Source organism: Pseudophryne corroboree (genome assembly GCF_028390025.1).
Source record: "Pseudophryne corroboree isolate aPseCor3 chromosome 5 unlocalized genomic scaffold, aPseCor3.hap2 SUPER_5_unloc_4, whole genome shotgun sequence".
NCBI lineage: Eukaryota > Metazoa > Chordata > Amphibia > Anura > Myobatrachidae > Pseudophryne > Pseudophryne corroboree.
In genome coordinates, this window is record NW_026967601.1 from 137,662 (window position 1) to 160,019 (window position 22,358).

Consider the following 22,358-nt stretch of genomic DNA (forward strand, 5'->3'; position numbering starts at 1 on the left):
TAGTGGCTCTATGACCCAGTCACACAGTAATGCTGCTCTAGGGATCAGTGACACTGTGACTTGTAATATGTGGGATCAGTAATATAGGGAGGCTAGGAAGCTGTCTTGGGAATGTAATAAACCTGAACAGATGCATTTTCTGAAGACTTCTGGATTAGCCAGTACAGGTTTTGGGACCACCAATGATGGACTTTATATGATATGACTTGCCTATTATGCACCAACACATGCTTATACTGGGGACACTGGACCAATAGATGCCATCACTGGTGCCCTCATACCATATCATGCTCAGAGTACAGGCACACGTCATTTGTTGACAATGTGGCGTTTTGGGTTGCCAGAATCTTTCATTGACACTCTCAGAAGTTCATTATACTAACTCTCAATCAAGTCTCATGAAGTGGACACCTGTCCTTACCTTTTATTATACAAGGAAAAGCTCATGCCTTTATCCCCTCACGTTTCGCTATAATTTTGGAACCCTTGACCATAGACCTTCACAGCTACCCTCTAGTTTATGTTATTTGAATTGGCGCTGTTGACCTTTAAGTAGCTCTTTATGCAGCTCTTCCTTACCAAACCTGAAACATGGCTTCCCGCAATCTATGGCATCCTGCGAATAATGCACCCTTACCTCTCCATTCAACACCCACTGCAGCTTCCATTAAACATGGCTTCCTGCAATCTACGGCATCCTACGAATAATGCACCCTTACCTCTCCATTCAACACCCACTGCAGCTTTCATTAAACATGGCTTCCTGCAATCTATGGCATCCTGCGAATAATGCACCCTTACCTCTCCATTCAACACCCACTCTAGCTTCCATTAAACATGGCTTCCTGCAATCTATGGCATCCTGTGAATAATGCACCCTTACCTCTCCATTCAACACCCACTCTAGCTTCCATTAAACATGGCTTCCTGCAATCTATGGCATCCTGTGAATAATGCACCCTTACCTCTCCATTCAACACCCACTCTAGCTTCCATTAACATGGCTTCCCGCAATCTATGGCATCCTGCGAATAATGCACCCTTACCTCTCCATTCAACACCCACTGCAGCTTCCATTAAACATGGCTTCCTGCAATCTACGGCATCCTACGAATAATGCACCCTTACCTCTCCATTCAACACCCACTGCAGCTTCCATTAAACATGGCTTCCTGCAATCTATGGCATCCTGCGAATAATGCACCCTTACCTCTCCATTCAACACCCACTCTAGCTTCCATTAAACATGGCTTCCTGCAATCTATGGCATCCTGTGAATAATACACCCTTACCTCTCCATTCAACACCCACTCTAGCTTCCATTAAACATGGCTTCCTGCAATCTACGGCATCCTACGAATAATGCACCCTTACCTCTCCATTCAACACCCACTCTAGCTTCCATTAAACATGGCTTCCTGCAATCTATGGCATCCTACGAATAATGCACCCTTACCTCTCCATTCAACACCCACTCTAGCTTCCATTAAACATGGTTTCCCGCAATCTATGGCATCATGCGAATAATACACCCTTACCTCTCCATTCAACACCCACTCTAGCTTCCATTAAACATGGCTTCCCGCAATCTATGGCATCCTACGAATAATGCACCCTTACCTCTCCATTCAACACCCACTCTAGCTTCCATTAAACATGGTTTCCTGCAATCTATGGCATCCTACGAATAATGCACCCTTACCTCTCCATTCAACACCCACTCTAGCTTCCATTAAACATGGCTTCCCGCAATCTATGGCATCATGCAAATAATACACCCTTACCTCTCCATTCAACACCCACTCTAGCTTCCATTAAACATGGTTTCCTGCAATCTATGGCATCCTACGAATAATGCACCCTTACCTCTCCATTCAACACCCACTCTAGCTTCCATTAAACATGGCTTCCCGCAATCTATGGCATCATGCGAATAATACACCCTTACCTCTCCATTCAACACCCACTCTAGCTTCCATTAAACATGGCTTCCCGCAATCTATGGCATCCTGCAAATAATGCACCCTTACCTCTCCATTCAACACCCACTCTAGCTTCCATTAAACATGGTTTCCCGCAATCTATGGCATCATGCGAATAATGCACCCTTACCTCTCCATTCAACACCCACTCTAGCTTCCATTAAACATGGCTTCCTGCAATCTATGGCATCCTGCAAATAATGCACCCTTACCTCTCCATTCAACACCCACTCTAGCTTCCATTAAACATGGCTTCCTGCAATCTATGACATCCTGCAAATAATGCACCCTTACCTCTCCATTCAACACCCACTGCAGCTTCCATTAAACATGGCTTCCTGCAATCTATGGCATCCTGCGAATAATGCACCCTTACCTCTCCATTCAACACCCACTGCAGCTTCCATTAAACATAGCTTCCCGCAATCTATGGCATCCTGCGAATAATGCACCCTTACCTCTCCATTCAACACCCACTCTAGCTTCCATTAAACATGGCTTCCTGCAATCTATGACATCCTGCAAATAATGCACCCTTACCTCTCCATTCAACACCCACTGCAGCTTCCATTAAACATGGCTTCCTGCAATCTATGGCATCCTGCGAATAATGCACCCTTACCTCTCCATTCAACACCCACTCTAGCTTCCATTAAACATGGTTTCCTGCAATCTATGGCATCCTACGAATAATGCACCCTTACCTCTCCATTCAACACCCACTGCAGCTTCCATTAAACATGGCTTCCTGCAATCTATGGCATCCTGCGAATAATGCACCCTTACCTCTCCATTCAACACCCACTGCAGCTTCCATTAAACATGGCTTCCTGCAATCTATGGCATCCTGCAAATAATGCACCCTTACCTCTCAATTCAACACCCACTCTAGCTTCCATTAAACATGGCTTCCTGCAATCTATGGCATCCTGTGAATAATGCACCCTTACCTCTCCATTCAACACCCACTCTAGCTTCCATTAAACATGGTTTCCTGCAATCTATGGCATCCTACGAATAATGCACCCTTACCTCTCCATTCAACACCCACTCTAGCTTCCATTAAACATGGCTTCCTGCAATCTATGGCATCCTGCGAATAATGCACCCTTACCTCTCAATTCAATACCCACTCTAGCTTCCATTAAACATGGCTTCCTGCAATCTATGGCATCCTGTGAATAATGCACCCTTACCTCTCCATTCAACACCCACTGAAGCTTCCATTAAACATGCTTCCTACCAACTGAAATATTTAGGAACCCAGGTCATCTCAGATTTATCGAATTCAACTGGGTTCTGTGGCTCCCTGGGGTGCCACATGACACTTGCAGTGGTGCCCTGGGTTGGTGGTCCACGACTAAATCAAATTATTTATAGTCAATGTGATTGGCAGCCACCAGCGCTGGTTTTGTCTATCACAAAACACGTAGACAAACACAAGCACAACCGTGTCCACCACCACATTCCTGACCATAAGGATGACAAGTAAGCAAAATTTACTTAACTTTTGGCCTAGGGGTGCCGTGGAAAAACTGCTGATCCTCTCGGGCCACCTTATGTCTCACTTCCTACGGCAACACGAAAAAACTACAAATGGCTCCTTGTAAAACAGGAGGTTTGGGAGTTCCTGACCTACACTCGTCTTTGACAGTCTTTTTTAGGTATATTAGTGATTGGTTACAGGAAAATACTCAATTAAACGGTGGACACTTGCCTAGTGCCCTCCTAATGCTAAAGCTTCCGCTATTCCCAGGAAACTCTTAGAACATATTATATTCTATGATAACTACTTTATCTGGATATCCCTTAACAAAAACCCTGATCCCAACTCCATACCCCTTTATACCGCTATGGGGAAACCCATCCTTCCCTCCATCGTTATTCATTTTCTACTCTGGTGAGGTAAAGGACTGAATATCACCAAGTGTCTGACCCTGGTGGCTTTTTGCTTACATTTTCTGACCAACTCAGTCCCTGTTACTTTCACATGTACTTGGAGACTCCTCCCTGCCTTCTGCAGGTCACTCATCCTCTAACCTAGAATCCATACACTCTCACTGCCTGAGGAAGCGGCCAGCTGCCGGGAAACGTTGCCTGAGTAAGCGGCCAGCTGCCGGGAAACGCTGCCTGAGGACGCGGCCAGCTGCCGGGAAACGCTGCCTGAGGACGCGGCCAGGTGCCGGGAAACGCTGCCTGAGGACGCGGCCAGGTGCCGGGAAACGCTGCCTGGGGAAGCGGACAGGTGCCGGGAAACGCTGCCTGGGGAAGCGGCCAGGTGCCGGGAAACGCTGCCTGGGGAAGCGGACAGGTGACGGGAAACGCTGCCTGGGGAAGCGGCCAGGTGACGGGAAACGCTGCCTGAGGAAGCGGCCAGCTGCCGGGAAATTCTGCCTGAGGAAGCGGCCAGCTGCCGGGAAACTCTGCCTGAGGAAGCGGCCAGCTGCCGGGAAACTCTGCCTGAGGAAGCGGCCAGCTGCCGGGAAACTCTGCCTGAGGAAGCGGCCAGCTGCCGGGAAACTCTGCCTGAGGAAGCGGCCAGCTGCCGGGAAACTCTGCCTGAGGAAGCGGCCAGCTGCCGGGAAACTCTGCCTGAGGAAGCGGCCAGCTGCCGGGAAACTCTGCCTGAGGAAGCGGCCAGCTGCCGGGAAACTCTGCCTGAGGAAGCGGCCAGCTGCCGGGAAACTCTGCCTGAGGAAGCGGCCAGCTGCCGGGAAACTCTGCCTGAGGAAGCGGCCAGCTGCCGGGAAACTCTGCCTGAGGAAGCGGCCAGCTGCCGGGAAACTCTGCCTGAGGAAGCGGCCAGCTGCCGGGAAACTCTGCCTGAGGAAGCGGCCAGCTGCCGGGAAACTCTGCCTGAGGAAGCGGCCAGCTGCCGGGAAACTCTGCCTGAGGAAGCGGCCAGCTGCCGGGAAACGCTGCCTGAGGAAGCGGCCAGCTGCCGGGAAACTCTGCCTGAGGAAGCGGCCAGCTGCCGGGAAACTCTGCCTGAGGAAGCGGCCAGCTGCCGGGAAACTCTGCCTGAGGAAGCGGCCAGCTGCCGGGAAACTCTGCCTGAGGAAGCGGCCAGCTGCCGGGAAACTCTGCCTGAGGAAGCGGCCAGCTGCCGGGAAACTCTGCCTGAGGAAGCGGCCAGCTGCCGGGAAACTCTGCCTGAGGAAGCGGCCAGCTGCCGGGAAACTCTGCCTGAGGAAGCGGCCAGCTGCCGGGAAACTCTGCCTGAGGAAGCGGCCAGCTGCCGGGAAACTCTGCCTGAGGAAGCGGCCAGCTGCCGGGAAACTCTGCCTGAGGAAGCGGCCAGCTGCCGGGAAACTCTGCCTGAGGAAGCGGCCAGCTGCCGGGAAACGCTGCCTGAGGAAGCGGCCAGCTGCCGGGAAACGCTGCCTGAGGAAGCGGCCAGCTGCCGGGAAACGCTGCCTGAGGAAGCGGCCTGCTGCCGGGAAACGCTGCCTGAGGAAGCGGCCTGCTGCCGGGAAACGTTGCCTGAGGAAGCGGCCAGCTGCCGGGAAACGCTGCCTGAGGAAGCGGCCAACTGCCGGGGAACGCTGCCTGAGGAAGCGGCCAACTGCCGGGGAACGCTGCCTGAGGAAGCGGCCAACTGCCGGGGAACGCTGCCTGGGGAGGCGGCCAGGTGACGGGAAACGCTGCCTGGGGAGGCGGCCAGGTGACGGGAAACGCTGCCTGAGGAAGCAGGCAGGTGACGGAGTTTATTTGGAGACGACATGCTTTTATTTATTTCGGATCCCCTTAAATCTATTCCAGTGATCATGGATATCATTAATTCCTACGGCCATATCTCCGGATATAAAATCAACATTAATAAATCTGAAATACTACCAATAACGAACCTTTCAGCCGCACTCACGAAGCTCCCTATACGGTCACAATTCATGGTTCAGCCATCACATATTAAATATTTAGGGGTAAACATAACCCGTGACCCACATAAGCTGTATAAAATACATTTTCATCCCTTACTCTCCAAAATAGAGGCCCAATTAGACACCCGGTCAAAATTACCTCTCTCTCTATTAGGGAGAGCTGTGGTACTAAAAAGCGTGATGTTCCCAAAAATGTACTATCATCTCCAAATGCTTCCATGTTCCCTTAATAAGCCTGATATCATTCATATTAATAAATAGAGGTCATCCTTTCTGTGGAGGGGAAAAGACCCAGATCAGGTCCCAACATGCCGGTGGCTTAAATATTCCAGACTTCGCCTTTTTCTACGCTCTTCAGGTATAGATCAGATTGGTTGTTGGAAAAATCAGTATTTACAGATTATGAATTGGATCAGCGTGTCGCCTGGAGATCTACTTCATACACCACTCGCTTGATGGCCCAACAAATTCTTACACATATTCTTTTCAGAGACACACAGAATAGCTGGATACTATTAAATAAGAAACCGGGCAGGTCACACACTATTTCCCCACTTCCCTCCTGAATCCCACTTACAAAATCTGGAGGACTAAAGGATGGCGTTTAGCAACAGCAATCTTTGACCCTGGTGGAGTGATCTTTCCTTCTCTGTATTACGGGATAGAGACCGAGAGGTTTATTCACGAAGCAGTGAAAAGAGTGGAGAAGTGAGCCTGTGGAGAAGTTGCCCATGACAACCAATCAGCTGCTCCGTACAACTGTATAGTGTGCAAATTATAAATGTTACTTCAATGCTGATTGGTTGCCATGGGCAACTTCTCCACTGGCTCACTTCTCCGCTCTTATCACTGCTTCATGAATAGACCACCAACTGTCTGTCACACGCCAGAGGCGGCGTTTGCCGCGCTTACCCCTGCGTGCCTGCTGGTCTGTGTTGCGGCCTTCGGTGGGCCACGGGCTCCGGCGTCTGGCTGGCGCGGCTCCCGGCGGTTCTCCGGGGTAGGGGCGCCGCCATGACACCCGGCATCACGTGGGCAGGGAGCAGGTGACGTCTTCAGACTGTTCCGCCAATCCAGCGGAGGCGGGAGATTCAAAGTCAGACGCCGGACACAACCTCTGCGCCTGAGTATCGTCTTTTCCCCTGAAGTGGATGCCAGCGCTCTTGTTCCCGGCGAGTCTCTCTGAAGTTGTACTCCAGTGTCTCCGGCGCTTCCAGGTGCTACAGAGTCTCCAGCGTTCCCAGCGGCTGGTGTATCCCTCTGCGGTCCAGTCACCAGTGCTCCTTGGAGTCACCGTGGGCTGCGGGCTTAACCACCGCTCTCAAGTTCTTCAAATCATCAGCGTCTTAATCACCACTCTCAAGTTCTTCAAATCATCAGCGTCTTAATCACCGCTCTCAAGTTCTTCAAATCATCAGTGTCTTAATCACCGCTCTCAAGTTCTTCAAATCATCAGCGTCTTAATCACCGCTCTCAAGTTCTTCAAATCATCAGCGTCTTAATCATCGCTCTCAAGTTCTTCAAATCATCAGCGTCTTAATCACTGCTCTCAAGTTCTTCAAATCATCTGTGTCTTTAACCACCGTTCACAAGCTCTACAAATCATCAGTGTCTTTAACCACCGTTCACAAGCTCTACAAATCATCAGTGTCTTTAATCACCGCTCACAAGTTCTTCAAATCATCTGTGTCTTTAACCACCGCTCACAAGCTCTACAAATCATCAGTGTCTTTAATCACTGCTCACAAGCTCTACAAATCATCAGTGTTATTAAACACCGTTCTCAAGTTCTTCAAATCATCAGCGTCTTTAAAACATCGCTCACTAGTTCTTCAGTTACCAGTATCTTTAACATCGTTCACAAGTTCTTCAATAGGCCTGGACACTCCCCCATAAGTTTCCTTTCTGCTATATGACATTGTGTTGCTCTCTTCCTGCAATAAAGTTATTTAATATTTCACCAAGCCTTACTGTCAGAGTCCTGTATGAGGAAAACCTATATCAGGCCACCCCTGTTCCGACCCAGTTGTGGTTCCTCTTCCCAGTCATCGGAGGAGTCCCCGAGTTCACAACACCCCCAGCCTAGGTCAGTGACAGTATTCTCAGGCTGTCAGGTCCGGGTGTTTTTGTGAATCCGTTAACCCGGGACCAACCACAGGTGTAGGTGCTGGGGTATGAAGAAAGCAGGGAGGACGAAGAAAGTTCCGTTTCATATATTTATTAAAAATAACAATTCAGTAAAGAATTAAATGACAAGTTGTTAATCATCATATTATACTGAAGTATTGCAGGAATGGCAGAAATAATATGCAGGATAAATCTCAAAGACAAATAAAAGAAATGTTCATGGAACTGTATATAAAACAAGCTGATGAATAAATGTTGAATTGTCCAAATATAAACAAGCTTTGATGCTGAACTGCAGAATGTGTTTAACTGGGTAATGCAGACATGAAGAAATAACTGTAAGGATTTGCAATGAAGTTTTGAGAGTTAACTGAGAGGCTGTGAAGAATTATCCTTGTTATGGTAACATAGAAAATAAAAGTACTGAATTGGGTTACTTGCGGGTTCCGGAGATCACTGTGAAAACTGTAGCAGATGACAAGGTGATGAACGGGTTAAATGCAGAGTAGAACAAACGAACAGCTGAGGGTAGTGGAATCCTCCAAACTTTGTATGGTTGAAAGCAGGCAGACAAGGTAACCTCATGCAAGACTCTGGGAATCCAACCGTTTCCAGTAGGTGTGCAATTAACTGACAGCACAGCGGAGAGCCGGTGGATCTTTAGCAGTGAAGGCTGCAGACGGACCTCTGGGAACGGAGGCGATATCTGGACCACGGGAATCACACAGGAATGCACGGAGAGAGCTCAGAGCTAGAGCACAGCGTTGATACAACAAAGCACTGGCTCAGAGTAACATAATCCCAGCCTACTTAAAGGCAGCACAAGCACGGGATTGGCTTACACCTGCCCACAGGTGTTTTCACAAGTGCTCTGTATTACTCTGTATTACCTATTTGGTCTCCAACATGGCCACCTCCTATACAGCAGACACACCGCAGTGCCTTAGGCCATTTGGTCCCCGCACTCCCAGTTCCCAGACTCTGCATTACCTGTGCCACTGATCACGCCGCGTCCCCACACGGGCGCACAGCACCGCGAGCAACCGCACTGGCAACGGATGAACCCCAGAACCCGCAGAGGTGAGAGACCGGTTCGTGACACAGGCACATGGACCCGGGGAATCGGAACCCAGAGGCAAGCACCATGCAGGACTTGGTTTCCCGAGTACGGAGTCAGGAAGCAGCACAGAATCAGGTGATGCATTATCTCCAGGAATTATCTGGCCGGCTGGATCAAATTCAGGCTTCTCTGGCTTCAGTAGTTCCAGCTCCAGTTCCAGTACTCGCTCCAGTGGTTGTCTCTAGTAATGTTCCACCCTTGTCTGGAACCAGGTCACGCCTTCAGCTTCCTACTCCTTCTCGCTATAATGGGAATCCAAAGAATTGCCGTGGTTTTCTCAATCAGTGTGAGGTACATTTTGAACTCCTTTCACATAACTTTCCTACTGATTGGTCTAAGGTGGCATACATTATTTCTTTGCTTGAGGGTTCAGCGTTGGAGTGGGTGTCACCGTTATGGGAGCGATCAGATCCGTTGGTTTCCAGTTATACCAACTTCATCACGTCATTCCGGAAGATCTTTGATGAGCCCGGCAGGACGACCGCTGCCTCTACTGACTTGCTCCGTGTCCGACAAGGCTCTCGTTCAGTGGGACAGTATGTGATTCATTTTCAAACCATAGCCTCAGAACTGTGCTGGAATAATGATGCCCTTCGGGCTGCTTTTCGGAATGGGCTCTCTGATCGTTTAAAGGACGAGTTGATCACTAGAGATCTGCCAGATTCCTTGGAACAGTTGATCTCACTCTGTGTAAAGGTGGATCTTCGCATGCAGGAACGAGGTGGTGAACGTAGTCGGTCAGATCGGTCAAGATTCCGATCTCTTCCGTCTAAGCAAACAGTTATTCCGAGTCCAGACGAACCCATGCAGATTAATCGGTCTCGGCTGTCCCCAGAAGAACGTCAGCGTCGTCGTGAGGGTAGACTCTGCCTCTACTGTGGAGCCGCGGATCATTTTCTCAAGTTTTGCAAGTCTCGCCCGGGAAACGGGCAGTCCTAGCTTGTTCTGGAGAAGTCGAGCTAGGGGTTTCTTCTAAACCTTCTCTGACAGTGGACTGTTTACTCTCCGTGTCTCTGTTTTCTGAGTCAGTAGTCAAAACCGTCAAGGCACTGTTGGACTGTTGGGGCTGCGGGGAATTTTATTTCCCTTTCCTGTGCCCAGAATCTGGGTTTACAGTTACGGACGGTCGAACGACCTATTACGTTGACTGCTATCAATGGTACCCAAATTTCTAATGGTCTGATTTCAAGTTGTACAGTGCCAATTAAGCTGCAAGTGGGAGCTTTGCATCAAGAACACCTGGAGTTCCTAGTGGTTCCGGAGATGCCCCACGATCTCGTTCTTGGTCTTCCTTGGCTTAAACTTCACAACCCTCACGTCGACTTGAGGTCGACACAAATAATCTCTTGGAGTCCATTTTGTCATTCAAATTGTCTCACTCCTGTCTACCCGCTCCGTGTATCTTCCAAGTCGGATGAAGGACTCATTCCGGAGGCTTATCGGGAGTTTTCAGACGTGTTCTCAGAACAGGCGGCCGATCAGTTACCACCGCATAGACCCTGGGACTGCCCTATTGAGCTCATTCCGGGGAAAATGCCACCTCGGGGTCGCACTTATCCCTTATCATTACCCGAGACCCAAGCTATGTCGGAATATATCAAGTCTAATCTGCAGAAAGGATTCATCCGCCCCTCTACCTCCCCGGCGGGAGCAGGTTTCTTTTTTGTGAAGAAAAAGGACGGAGGGCTGAGGCCATGTATCGACTATCGTGGTCTAAATGATGTCACCATTAAGAATAAGTATCCTTTGCCGCTCATCACGGAGCTGTTTGATAGAGTTCGCGGAGCCCGAGTTTTCACCAAGCTCGATTTAAGGGGAGCTTATAATTTGATACGTATCCGACAGGGGGACGAATGGAAGACGGCCTTCAATACTAGGGACGGGCATCATGAGTATCTGGTAATGCCGTTCGGCCTGCTATTCCATTTCTTGGTTATATCATTTCGGGCACGGAGCTTCGTATGGATCCGGAGAAACTCTCTGCCATTCAGTACTGGACTCAGCCTCTTTCTTTGAAAGCGGTACAACGATTTCTGGGTTTTGCAAATTACTGCCGGAAATTCATAAAGGGTTTCTCTACCATTGTGGCGCCTATTACCGCCCTAACCAAGAAGGGGTCTGACCCAAGTCATTGGTCCTCTGAAGCTGTAGCAGCGTTCGCTCAGTTGAAGGCAGCCTTTATGACCGCTCCGGTACTTCAGCAACCAAATTTTTTTAAACCATTCTTTTTTGAGGTTGATGCTTCTACGGTACGGCGTTGGTGCCGTGCTTTCGCAGTACGCTCCAGATGGGAAGTTACATCCATGTGGTTTCCATTCTCGCAAGTTCTCTCCTGCTGAACGAAATTACACCATTGGAGACAAAGAGCTTTTGGCAACAAAATCTGCCTTGGAAGAATGGAGATATCTTTTGGAAGGTGCTAAACACCTAATTACAATTTTCACTGATCACAAGAATTTGCTGTATCTCAAGACGGCCCAGTGCTTGAATCCCCGTCAAGCTAGATGGGCGCTCTTCTTTACTCGATTCTCGTTTGTTATTAAGTACCGGGCTGGAACTTTTAACACCAAGGCTGATGCTCTGTCCCGTTCTTTAACAGCTTTGGATGAGGAGAATTCCGTTGAAAAGGCTTTGATTCTCAGTCCAGTTTCTATTTCAGCGGCTCCCACCGCTTTGGGCCCTCCTCCTGGAAGAATGTCTGTGCCAGCTAAATTTCGACCAAGATTGTTGCAGTGGGCCCACATTTCCAAGTTTTCCGGTCATCCTGGAGTTCAAAAGATGTGGGGATTTCTACGAATATCTTATTGGTGGGACACTATGAAAAAGGATGTTCAAGATTATGTCAACTCATGTCCTCAATGTGCTCAGCACAAAATTCTTCATCTGCCTCCTGCGGGGTTGCTGCATCCATTATCCATTCCTAAGAGGCCTTGGACCCATATCTCTATGGACTTTGTGACTGAATTGCCCCTCTCTAAGGGTCATAACACCGTCTGGGTAATTATTGACCGTTTCTCGAAGATGGCACATTTTGTTCCGTTGACCGGGTTACCATCAGCTCCTAAATTGGCTTTGTTATTTATCCAGGAACACTTCCGCCTGCACGGGTTACCTCAGGAAATAGTCTCTGATCGGGGGGTACAGTTCACTGCAAGATTCTGGAGAGCCCTCTGTACGGCCTTACAAATAAAACTCAAGTTTTCATCCGCTTACCATCCACAAACCATTGGGCAAACTGAACGCACCAATCAAGATTTAGAGACTTTTCTCCGTGTTTATCTTTCTCCCTCGCAAGATGATTGGCTGGAACTGTTGCCTTGGGCCGAGTTTGCCCATAATCATCTGTACCATTCTTCGACTGGCGAGTCCCCATTTTTCATTAATTATGGATTTCATCCCCAAGTTCCAGAATTACCCATTTGTCCTCCGGAAGAAGTTCCTGCTGCAGCCTCTACTCACCGGCACTTCAGTCAAATCTGGAGTCGTGTTCATGCTAATCTCAAGAGAGTCTCCGGCCGCTATAAGTTCTTTGCGGATAGGAAACGACGGGCAGCTCCTCAATACAAGGTTGGTGACAGGGTATGGCTCTCTACCCGCAATCTTCGTTTAAAGGTGCCCACTATGAAGTTCGCTCCGAGGTTCATTGGTCCTTACCCTGTGTTACAAATCCTAAATCCAGTTGTTTGCAAATTGGGATTGCCTTCCCACCTTCGGATACCAAATTCCTTCCATGTCTCTCTCCTCCGCCCTCTTATTTTAAACCAGTTTCATTCAAAGTTCCCGAGGCCAACCTCTGCAGAGGCTGAAGATGGAATGGATTTTGAAATCAAAGCGATTCTTGACTCGTTATCTTCACAAGAATCTACAGTATTTGGTGGAATGGAAAGGTTTTGGTCCCGAGGAAAGGAGCTGGGGTCAAGGCTACTGAAGTTACGGCTCCCCGACTGGTGCGGATCTTCCATTCCAGACATCCAACAAAACCTGTAAAGTGTCCGGGGGCCACTCCTGGAGGAGGGGGTACTGTCATACGCCAGAGGCGGCGTTTGCCGCGCTTACCCCTGCGTGCCTGCTGGTCTGTGTTGCGGCCTTCGGTGGGCCACGGGCTCCGGCGTCTGGCTGGCGCGGCTTCCGGCGGTTCTCTGGGGCAGGGGCGCCGCCATGACACCCGGCATCACGTGGGCGGGGAGCAGGTGACGTCATCAGACTGTTCCGCCAATCCAGCGGAGGCGGGAGATTCAAAGTCAGACGCCGGACACAGCCTCGGCGCCTGAGTATCGTCTTTTCCCCTGAAGTGGATGCCAGCGCTCTTGTTCCCGGCAAGTCTCTCCAGTGTCTCCGGCGCTTCCAGGTGCTACAGAGTCTCCAGCGTTCCCAGCGGCTGGTGTATCCCTCTGCGGTCCAGTCACCAGTGCTCCTTGGAGTCAGCGTGGGCTGCGGGCTTAACCACCGCTCTCAAGTTCTTCAAATCATCAGCGTCTTAATCACCGCTCTCAAGTTCTTCAAATCATCAGCGTCTTAATCACCGCTCTCAAGTTTTACAAATCATCAGCGTCTTTAAAACATCGCTCACAAGTTCTTCAGTTACCAGTATCTTTAACATCGTTCACAAGTTCTTCAATAGGCCTGGACACTCCCCCATAAGTTTCCTTTCTGCTATATGACTTTGTGTTGCTCTCTTCCTGCAATAAAGTTCTTTAATATTTCACCAAGCCTTACTGTCAGAGTCCTGTATGAGGAAAACCTATATCAGGCCACCCCTGTTCCGACCCAGTTGTGGTTCCTCTTCCCAGTCATCGGAGGAGTCCCCGAGTTCACAACACCCCCAGCCTAGGTCAGTGACACTGTCTAACCAGCACTTTTATCTATACCTTCAACACCAAGTTTCCTCGCTATCCTCTGCTTCTTAGTCTCACTACTCCTGACCCTCTGATGAAGGTTATACAAACTCTCCAAACGCGCAAATACAAAACTAAAATGTTCTATTCCCTTCTTATTGCCTCCCAAGACTCATCACCGTTCTCTTCCCTAATCACTTCTTGGAATGCTGATATTCCGTGTATTCCAAATGTTATTTTTCAAAACTACACTGCCACTATGAAGATTCTGCAATCTGCATGTCTTGAGGAAGAACACTTCAAACTACACACAGAATATATATATATATATATATATATATATATATATATATATATATATAGCCCCTGCTCAGCGCAAGCATATGATGGCTTCAGAAAGTGGAGATTGCGTTACACGTAAAATGACAAATTACCATTTTTTTATTGCTTTTTGTCATGTCGTAAGGTTTTAAAATTTTGGCACAGAGTTTTGCCATTTCTCAATGAGGGCGGGATGTATTAAGATACATTGCCGCCCCTCGCAGTGATGTTGATATGCGATCAATGTCGCAATGCGGTGACGGAGGCCCCCCACGATACCTGTTTGGTGGTGTGCGGGGGGTCTCCGTAACCTCCCTGGGCTCTTCCCCTGCTCCCCTGCTGAGAAGCAGGCTGTCCCCGATGCCGCCTCCTCCCCCCTGCAGCCGGAAGGACCTCCGGCAGTGTTGCTAGGGGGAGGAGGAGATTACCTTCCGGCTCCAGGCTTCCTGGAGGAAGATAAGCGGGGGGGGGGGGGGGGGGCGAAAACAAGCTCATAGGATTCTATAGGGTATCGCCATCCAGAGATAACGATACCCTCATCAGCGAAAACGCGGCGGTCGGGTGATAGTACATTTGAAAATGCAGTAAAACCCCCGAAAACGGGGGTTTTACCGCATTTTTTCTTTAGTACATCCCGCCCTGACACACTATCCCTTCATTTAATTAGGTCTCTGTCTCTGTATTCATTCTCAGAACTGGAACCTAGGCCTACACAAATCTAACAGTATTCCTTTTATTACGATAACTTTGACTATAGCTAAAATATTGATTTTGTAGTTTTGGGCTAAATCGACTGTACCTAGTTTCCTTCAACTCAAAAATAGACTATAGACTCCTACTACTGATTTACTTTGATAAACGGTCATGGACATTTGAAGCCAATTACCCAGTAAAAAAAGTTTATGAAGAAATGGAGTATTTACATATCCGCTCTAGAGGAGGTGACACAGTCACTCCACGCACGCTACCTAACCTTCCTGTCAGACGCCTGAACGTGTAAATGTTTGTGTGAGAACACAGCCAGCGCGTTGTGTCCCACAGTGGTAAAAGACACACAAGTTGCTTTCCTAGCCCTGGTCCTACCCATGGACTACACTAATTGCTGATCTGTATTTGGCTATATACGAGGCAATATTGTATTATATTGTATGATGTTATTGTTACAGTGTACAGTTATGTTTATCTGTTATATTAGGATATGCAGTTTATTTGGTTATAATGTGTGCAATGTGTGTGATTGTATGCCAGAGTGTTAGTAACATAGTTACATCAGGTCATTGTAATGTAAGTCCCCTAGCTGTACAGTCAGATGTGATTAGGAGGAGCAGGTAAGTAGTAACCAGGTTATGTATGGAGCTGCAGGTAATCTGATCCTATACACCCCATTGTGTACAGGAGCCCAGACACCTCATCTCCACTCCTCTGTGACCTCCTCACTGACCAGCTTGTGTGATGAAAAGACAGGGGAGGGTATAACAAGAGGAGTGACCTCTACTGGTGAGGGAGAGATCTACACAGAAGGTCAGAGAGTGGCAGGAGACTGGCTAAGAAGTAATGTTCTGTCAGGAGTTCCAGGAGGGAATCGTCGTGTAGAATTGGATTACAGAAGTGTGCTGAACTGTGTTATAACCCAATCTGTCAATAAACCACGTTGGTTTTTCCATCTACTACCAAGCTTGAGTGATTTGGAACCCATCACATTTGGCGGCAGCAGTGGGATCACTCAAGACACCAGCAGAAAGGAATAAAACACAGCAGGCAATGGATTCCACCCCGCTATGCTACAGATACAGCAAGAAGGATCAACTACAGGACCTCTGTCGAACAAGACAGATTGAGTTTAATGCATCGGACACCAGAGCAGTCTTAATGGCAAAGCTAGCGGAATGGGACCAAGAACACCCGGGCAGGAGGATGATGAGGACTGCATCCCAGAGCAGGCCAAGGGTCAAGGAACCACTGAAACCGCTACAACGGGCCCTGCACTGGCCGTTGGAAGTACAGATCAGTTGCGGGAGTTGCTGGCAGCACTAGGACAAGGAGCATCAGTACTGGGAGCCACATTGGGGGCGCAGACCGGTATAACCGCCCTGGCAGTAGCGATAAGGCAGACATCCCGGCTGAGGTATAATGAGGTCCCACCTTTTGATGAGGTCAGTTCGGATATTGATACTCATTTGCAGATGTTTGAATCTGTTATGACCATGCATGGAATCGAGGCGGCAGAGTGGCCTCGGTATTTGGTACCCAGTCTGAGAGGACGGGCACTGGAGGCATGCCATGCCCTGAGTCCAGAGCAGATCCTGGTATATGAGGAGGTACGGAGTGTGCTGTTTGCCAGATATGCGGTGACCCGCTGAATCGTATCGCATAAAATTCCGGTCTATAGCAAGGAAATGAGATGACTCATTTATAGAGTTCAGTAACTTGCTGTGGAGGAACTGTGATAAGTGGCTGGCCGTGAAGAAGGCCCTTACTGTAGCAGACATTAAAAATGCTTTTATTTTGGAGCAGTTGCTAAACAAGATGCCTCCAGGGATCAGGAAGTGGGTGGCAGACCGGAAAAAGCAGCACACCTAGCAGATGAGTTCACAGCTAACAGGCCTCGGTGGAGAGGTACCAACACAGAGGAGAGGACAACCCTCCGATGGCCCCAGCAGGATCGTGATCTACCATTGCTCCCTCACTGGACGGCCCCAATACATACCCCAGCTTCCCTAGCCAGAAATTCAAGGCCTCTGGGACCAGCGTCACCTGGAAGCCGGTGCTGCAACAACTGGGACCAGGTGCGGCATTTACTCAGAGACTGTACACGGGTAAGATGGCCATTCCCAGGTGCCCAACCTGCCGTGTCACGGGTGGCTGTGTGCCACGAATCATTTGGGGAGGGGGGACTACTTTCCTGATGCGCCAGAGGTGGAGGAAGTAGCATACCAAGTAGAGGTGGTAGCAGCTATTGGGAAAGCCACCCCGGATAATAGACCCACCTACAACCTGTAAAAGTTAATGGGAAGGAGCTGCAAGGGTTGAGAGACTCTGGAGCTTCTATCACCCTTATCCGGCCAGAATTAATTCCCCGCTGCCAACTACTGAAGAAACGAAGGTTAAAATCTCCATGGCAGGAGGGCAGATCACTGTAATACCTATGGCAAGGGTACACCTGGACTGGGGCCTGGACTCTGGAGAGGTAAATGTGGAACTTTTGGATGGATTACCCACTCACGTCATTCTGGGCAATGATCTGGGTACTGGATTGGCTAGTTACTTTGTGGGAGCTATCACCCGAAACCAAGCACAGGCTTTGGAGGCAGTGCATGAGGACCCTCCCATGCCAGCACCAGTAGTCTCAATGGAAACGACAGCCACAAACCCTGAACCGTCGGCGGTGAGTAACCCTGTACCAGACTGGCCTGACTGTGATGAGAATCTGAGGGAAGTAGATAGGGTAGCATTTAGGGAAGCCCAACGGACCGACCCCTCCCTAGCTAGCCTCCGCAGGGCAGCGGGACAAACAGATTGGGGGCCTCAGGAGTATCGCATTATGTGGGAGGAGGGGAGACTGTACCGGGTGCTGGCAAAACAAGACCCATTAGAGCCCGGGGTTATAAGAAAACAGTTGATTGTTCCACAGCAGTACCGTGCCCGGTTGCTGGCCCTTGCCCATGACATTCCCTTAGAAGGCCACTTAGAGGTTCGGAAAACCAGTGCCCGGCTGCTGCGACATCTCTTCTGGCCTTGGTGAACCAGGAGGTAAAACAGTATAGAGAGTCATGTGAGGTCTGCCAACGCCTCGGGGGACCCCCGCGCTGGGTTCCCCTACAACCCATGCCTGTCATAAGTGAGCCATTTAAGAGAGTGGCCATGGACATTGGCCCTCATTCCGAGTTGTTCGCTCGTTGTTATTTTTTTTCGCAACGGAGCGATTAGTCGCTAATGCGCATGCGCAATGTCCGCAGTGCGTCTGCGCCAAGTAAATTTGCTAATAAGTTAGGTATTTTACTCACGGCTTTATGAAGAAATTTCTTCGTTCTGGTGATCGGAATGTGATTGACAGGAAGTGGGTGTTTCTGGGCGGAAACTGGCCGTTTTATGGGTGTGTGCGCAAAAACGCTACAGTTTCTGGGAAAAAACGCGGGAGTGTCTGAAGAAACGGGGGAGTGTCTGCGTGAACGCTGGGTGTGTTTGTGACATCAAACCAGGAACGAAACTGACTGAACTGATCGCAGTGGCAGAGTACGTCTCGAGCTACTCAGAAACTGCTAAGAAGTTTCTTTTCGCAATTATGCGAATCTTTCGTTCGCAATTCTACTATGCTAAGATTCACTCCCAGTAGGCGGCGGCTTAGCGTGTGCAAAGCTGCTAAAAGCAGCTAGCGAGCGAACAACTCGGAATGAGGGCCATTGTTAGGCCTTCTAAGAAACAGAGCCAAACAGGAAAGAGATACATACTGACTGTAATTGATTACGCGACCTGATACCCTGAGGCAGTGGCACTGGCATCCATAGATGTTGAACATATCGCCCAGGCTCTTATGGATATTTTAAGTCGTGTAGGATTTCCCCAAGAAGTAGTTACTGATCAGGGTACGCAATTTCAAGGGGAATTGCTGCAGACAGTATGGGACAACTTTGGGGTCCATCCCTTACGCACCACCCCTTATCACCCCCAGACTAATGGTCTCTGTGAGAGATTCAATTCGACCCTAAAGCAGTTGCTGCGGGCATTTGCTGAATCAGAGGGGGGAGCCTGGGAAAAGTCCTTGCAGCAGCTATTATTCGCGTACCGCAAAGTGCCACAGGATTCAACCGGATTTTCTCCTTTCGAGTTACTATATGCCCGAAAGGGGACCACTTGACCTAGTCAGGGAAAGCTGGGAAGGGTTATTCCAGGAACCTGAGGTTCCCATCTTGGAATATGTAGTCCAAGTGAAGGAGACTTGTACAGACTGATGCAGCTTGCACATGACCACAGTCTGGGCGCGCAGGAAAGACAGTGCCGGTACTATAACCAACGAGCGCAGGAAAGAGCTAGAGGTTGGACAGAAAGTGATGGTGCTAGTACCTGCCCGAAAGCATAAGTTACAGGCGACCTGGGCATGGCCTTATACTGTAGTGGATCAGCAGGGCCAGGTAGATTACATTATTGCCCTAGACCCAACAGGGAAGCGGGTGGGTACCTACCACATAAATAGGTTAAAGAAATATGTCACCAGGGAGATAGTGGCAGTGGCAATTTTCTACCAACCTATGGATGACACAGAGACTGACCCCATCCCTGACATTCTAGCAGCAACCAAGAGGGACCTAGGAGTGGAGGCGGTGCCCATAGGCTCGCAGTTCACCGAAACCCAGGCCCAACACATGAGGGAGGTATTGGAGGTAGAGAGGCCACAATTCACGAGCAGGCCAGGGCGCACTCATGTAGTGGCCCATCATGTCAACACCGGAGAGGCTTGGCCCACTAGGCAATCCGCTTATCGGGTGAACCCCGAGGTGAGTGATATGATCAAACGGGAGATTGATGAAATGCTGGCGCTTGGTGTTATTGTACCGTATCATAGTCCCTGGGTCACCAGCGTAGTCCTAGTGCCAAAGAAGGATGGCAGTACCTGCTTCTGTGTGGACTATAGGAGGCTGAACGAGGTGACAGTGACAGACGCATACCCCATGCCCCGGGTAGATGAGCTGTTGGACAGGTTGGGGATGGCTCGCTATGTATCCACTCTGGATCTTAGCAAAGGATACTGGCAGATACCCCTTACCAGGGAGGCACAAGAGAGGTCTGCATTCAGCACCCCATTTGGGCTCTTTGAATTTACTGCCATGCCCTTTGCGATGAAGAATGCCCCAGCCACCTTTCAGCGTACCATAGATCACCTACTGACAGGGTGTCAGGACTTTGCCCAGGCATACCTTGACGACATAGCCATTTTTAGTCAGACATGGGAGGAGCATCTGCAGCATGTGGCCCAGGTGTTGGATCAGCAAGGCAGGGTTAACAATCAGACCTGACAAATGTCAGATGGGGATGGCAGAGGTGTTGTACCTCGGGCATAGGGTTGGTGGAGGCCATATTCGTCCAGAGCCAGTGAAAATTGAGGCCATCCTGAAATGGCCTCGCCCCACTAACCAAACACAGGTGCGTGCCTTCCTTGGAACAGCAGGGTACTACCGTAAATTTGTGCCCCAGTACAGCACCATTGCCAAACCCCTGACTGACCTAACGACAAAAAAGTACACCCGACAAATTGACTGGAGCCCAGAGTGTGAGCAGGCTTTTTCCCAGCTGAAGGACATTTTGTCCCAATCCCCAGTGTTAGCAGCCCCCGACTTCCGCCGGCGGTTCATTGTGCAAACAGATGCCTCGGGTTGTGGAATAGGAGCTGTCTTGAGCCAAGTAGGGGAGGATGGTTGTGAACACCCAGTTGCCTTTCTCTCCTGAAAACTTATGGACCGTGAGATAGCCTATGCCACTATTGAAAAGGAGTGCCTGGCCATAGTCTGGGCACTCAGGAAATTGCAGCCATATGTGTACGGGCGCGAGTTCTCAGTGGTAACAGACCACAGTCCCCTTAGTTGGTTACAGCGCACTGCCGGAGACAATGGACGACTGCTGAGATGGAGCTTAGCCCTACAACTATACAATTTCTCTATCTCTCACAAAAAGGGCAGAGATCACGGGAACGCAGATGGCCTGTCCCGTCAGCAGGAACCAGACCAAGCGCCGAGCAAGCCCAGGAAATCCCTCGCTACAAATACCCAGGGTACAGGAGAATACCATTACTCTCAGCAAGCTTAAGCCACCCAGGACACCGGGCTTGGAAGTAGAGGGAGGAAATGTGACAACACAGCCGGCGCGTTGTGTCACACAGTGGTAAAAGACACGCAGCTACTTCCCTAGCCCTGGTCCTACCCATGGACTACACTAATCGCTGATCTGTATTTGGCTATAGACTAGGCAATATTGTATTACAGTATATTCAGAGGCGTATCTAGCACGGGGCAAGAAGGGCACGTGCCCTGGGTGCCGTGGCAGCCCCAGCAGAAGGGGGCGCCACCGGCACCTGCACGACCCGCTCGCCCCATGCGACAAGGTTTCCGCCTCTGTTCCCCGGCTCCGGCTGCTGTGCCTGTCACACTGTACAGGCAGTGGCAGCCAGGAGGCCCCCCCCCCCCCCCTGCACAGTCTACATATCGCGTGCGCGACCTCGGAGGTGCAGGTGAGCAGGCCACCGCTGTTTAAACTTTCCTGTCGGAAGGGGGGGGGGGGGGCGGTGAGGGACAGTGTGCGTGTGTGTTAATTGTGTGTGTGTGGGACAGTGTGTGTGTGTGTTACTTTTTGCAGGTCCAGTGTGTGTGTGTGTGTGTGTGGGGGGGAGGGGAAAGTATGAGAATGTGTGTGTAGTCTGAGTGGGTGTGTGTGGGGTTTGGGGGTGGCCAGTCTGTGTGTGTGTAATCTACAGTGTGTGTGTGTGTGTGTGTGTGTGTAATCTACAGTGTGTGTGTGTGTGTGTGTGTGTGTGTGTGTGTGTGTGTGTGTGTGTGTATGTATATAATCAACAGTGTGTGTGTAAGTAAGGGACAGTCTGTGTGTGTGTGTGTGTGTGTGTGCGTGTGTGTGTAATCTACAGTGTGTGTGTGTGTGTCTTCTACAGTGTGTGTGTGTGTGTGTGTGTGTGTGTGTGTGTGCAAGTAAGGGGGAGGGGCAGTCTGTGTGTGTGGGCGGGATGTACTAATGGCCATTTACCGAAGAGGGATATGTATTAAACCACGGGCTCTGATATGCCCATCTCACTCACCATCCAGCTGGGTGGGTGGGCGAGCCGGGCGGGTAGAAAACCAGCAGCAGTGGCAGCATGCCGGATATCAGCAGCCGAGGGTGGGGGCTGTAAGGCACGTGCGGAGCCCAAAGCCGGAGTTCGGCAGCATGTTGACCGGCAACAAGCGGCTTTTGCTTCCGCGTTCAACATGCTGCCGATCTCCGGCTTTGGGCTACGCAGGGCTCGGGGGATGGGTGTCCTCTGCCGGTGTACGGCAGCTCCGGTGGTGCGGGCTCCGGAGGCTCTCAGCACTGTTGAATATCCAGCTGCCTC

General features: G+C 49.9%; 1 protein-coding gene across 1 annotated transcript in view; it reads right to left on the minus strand.

The window, feature by feature from the left end:
- LOC134985590 (mitogen-activated protein kinase 15-like) overlaps nt 1-447 on the minus strand; it is a 30,024-nt gene extending 29,577 nt beyond the window's left edge. Inside the window, exon 1 of the mRNA XM_063950406.1 lies at nt 422-447. Within this exon, the coding sequence (XP_063806476.1) occupies nt 422-447 (26 nt within the window). The remainder of the gene's footprint in view (nt 1-421) is intronic.
- Nucleotides 448-22,358: the final 21,911 nt, after the last annotated feature.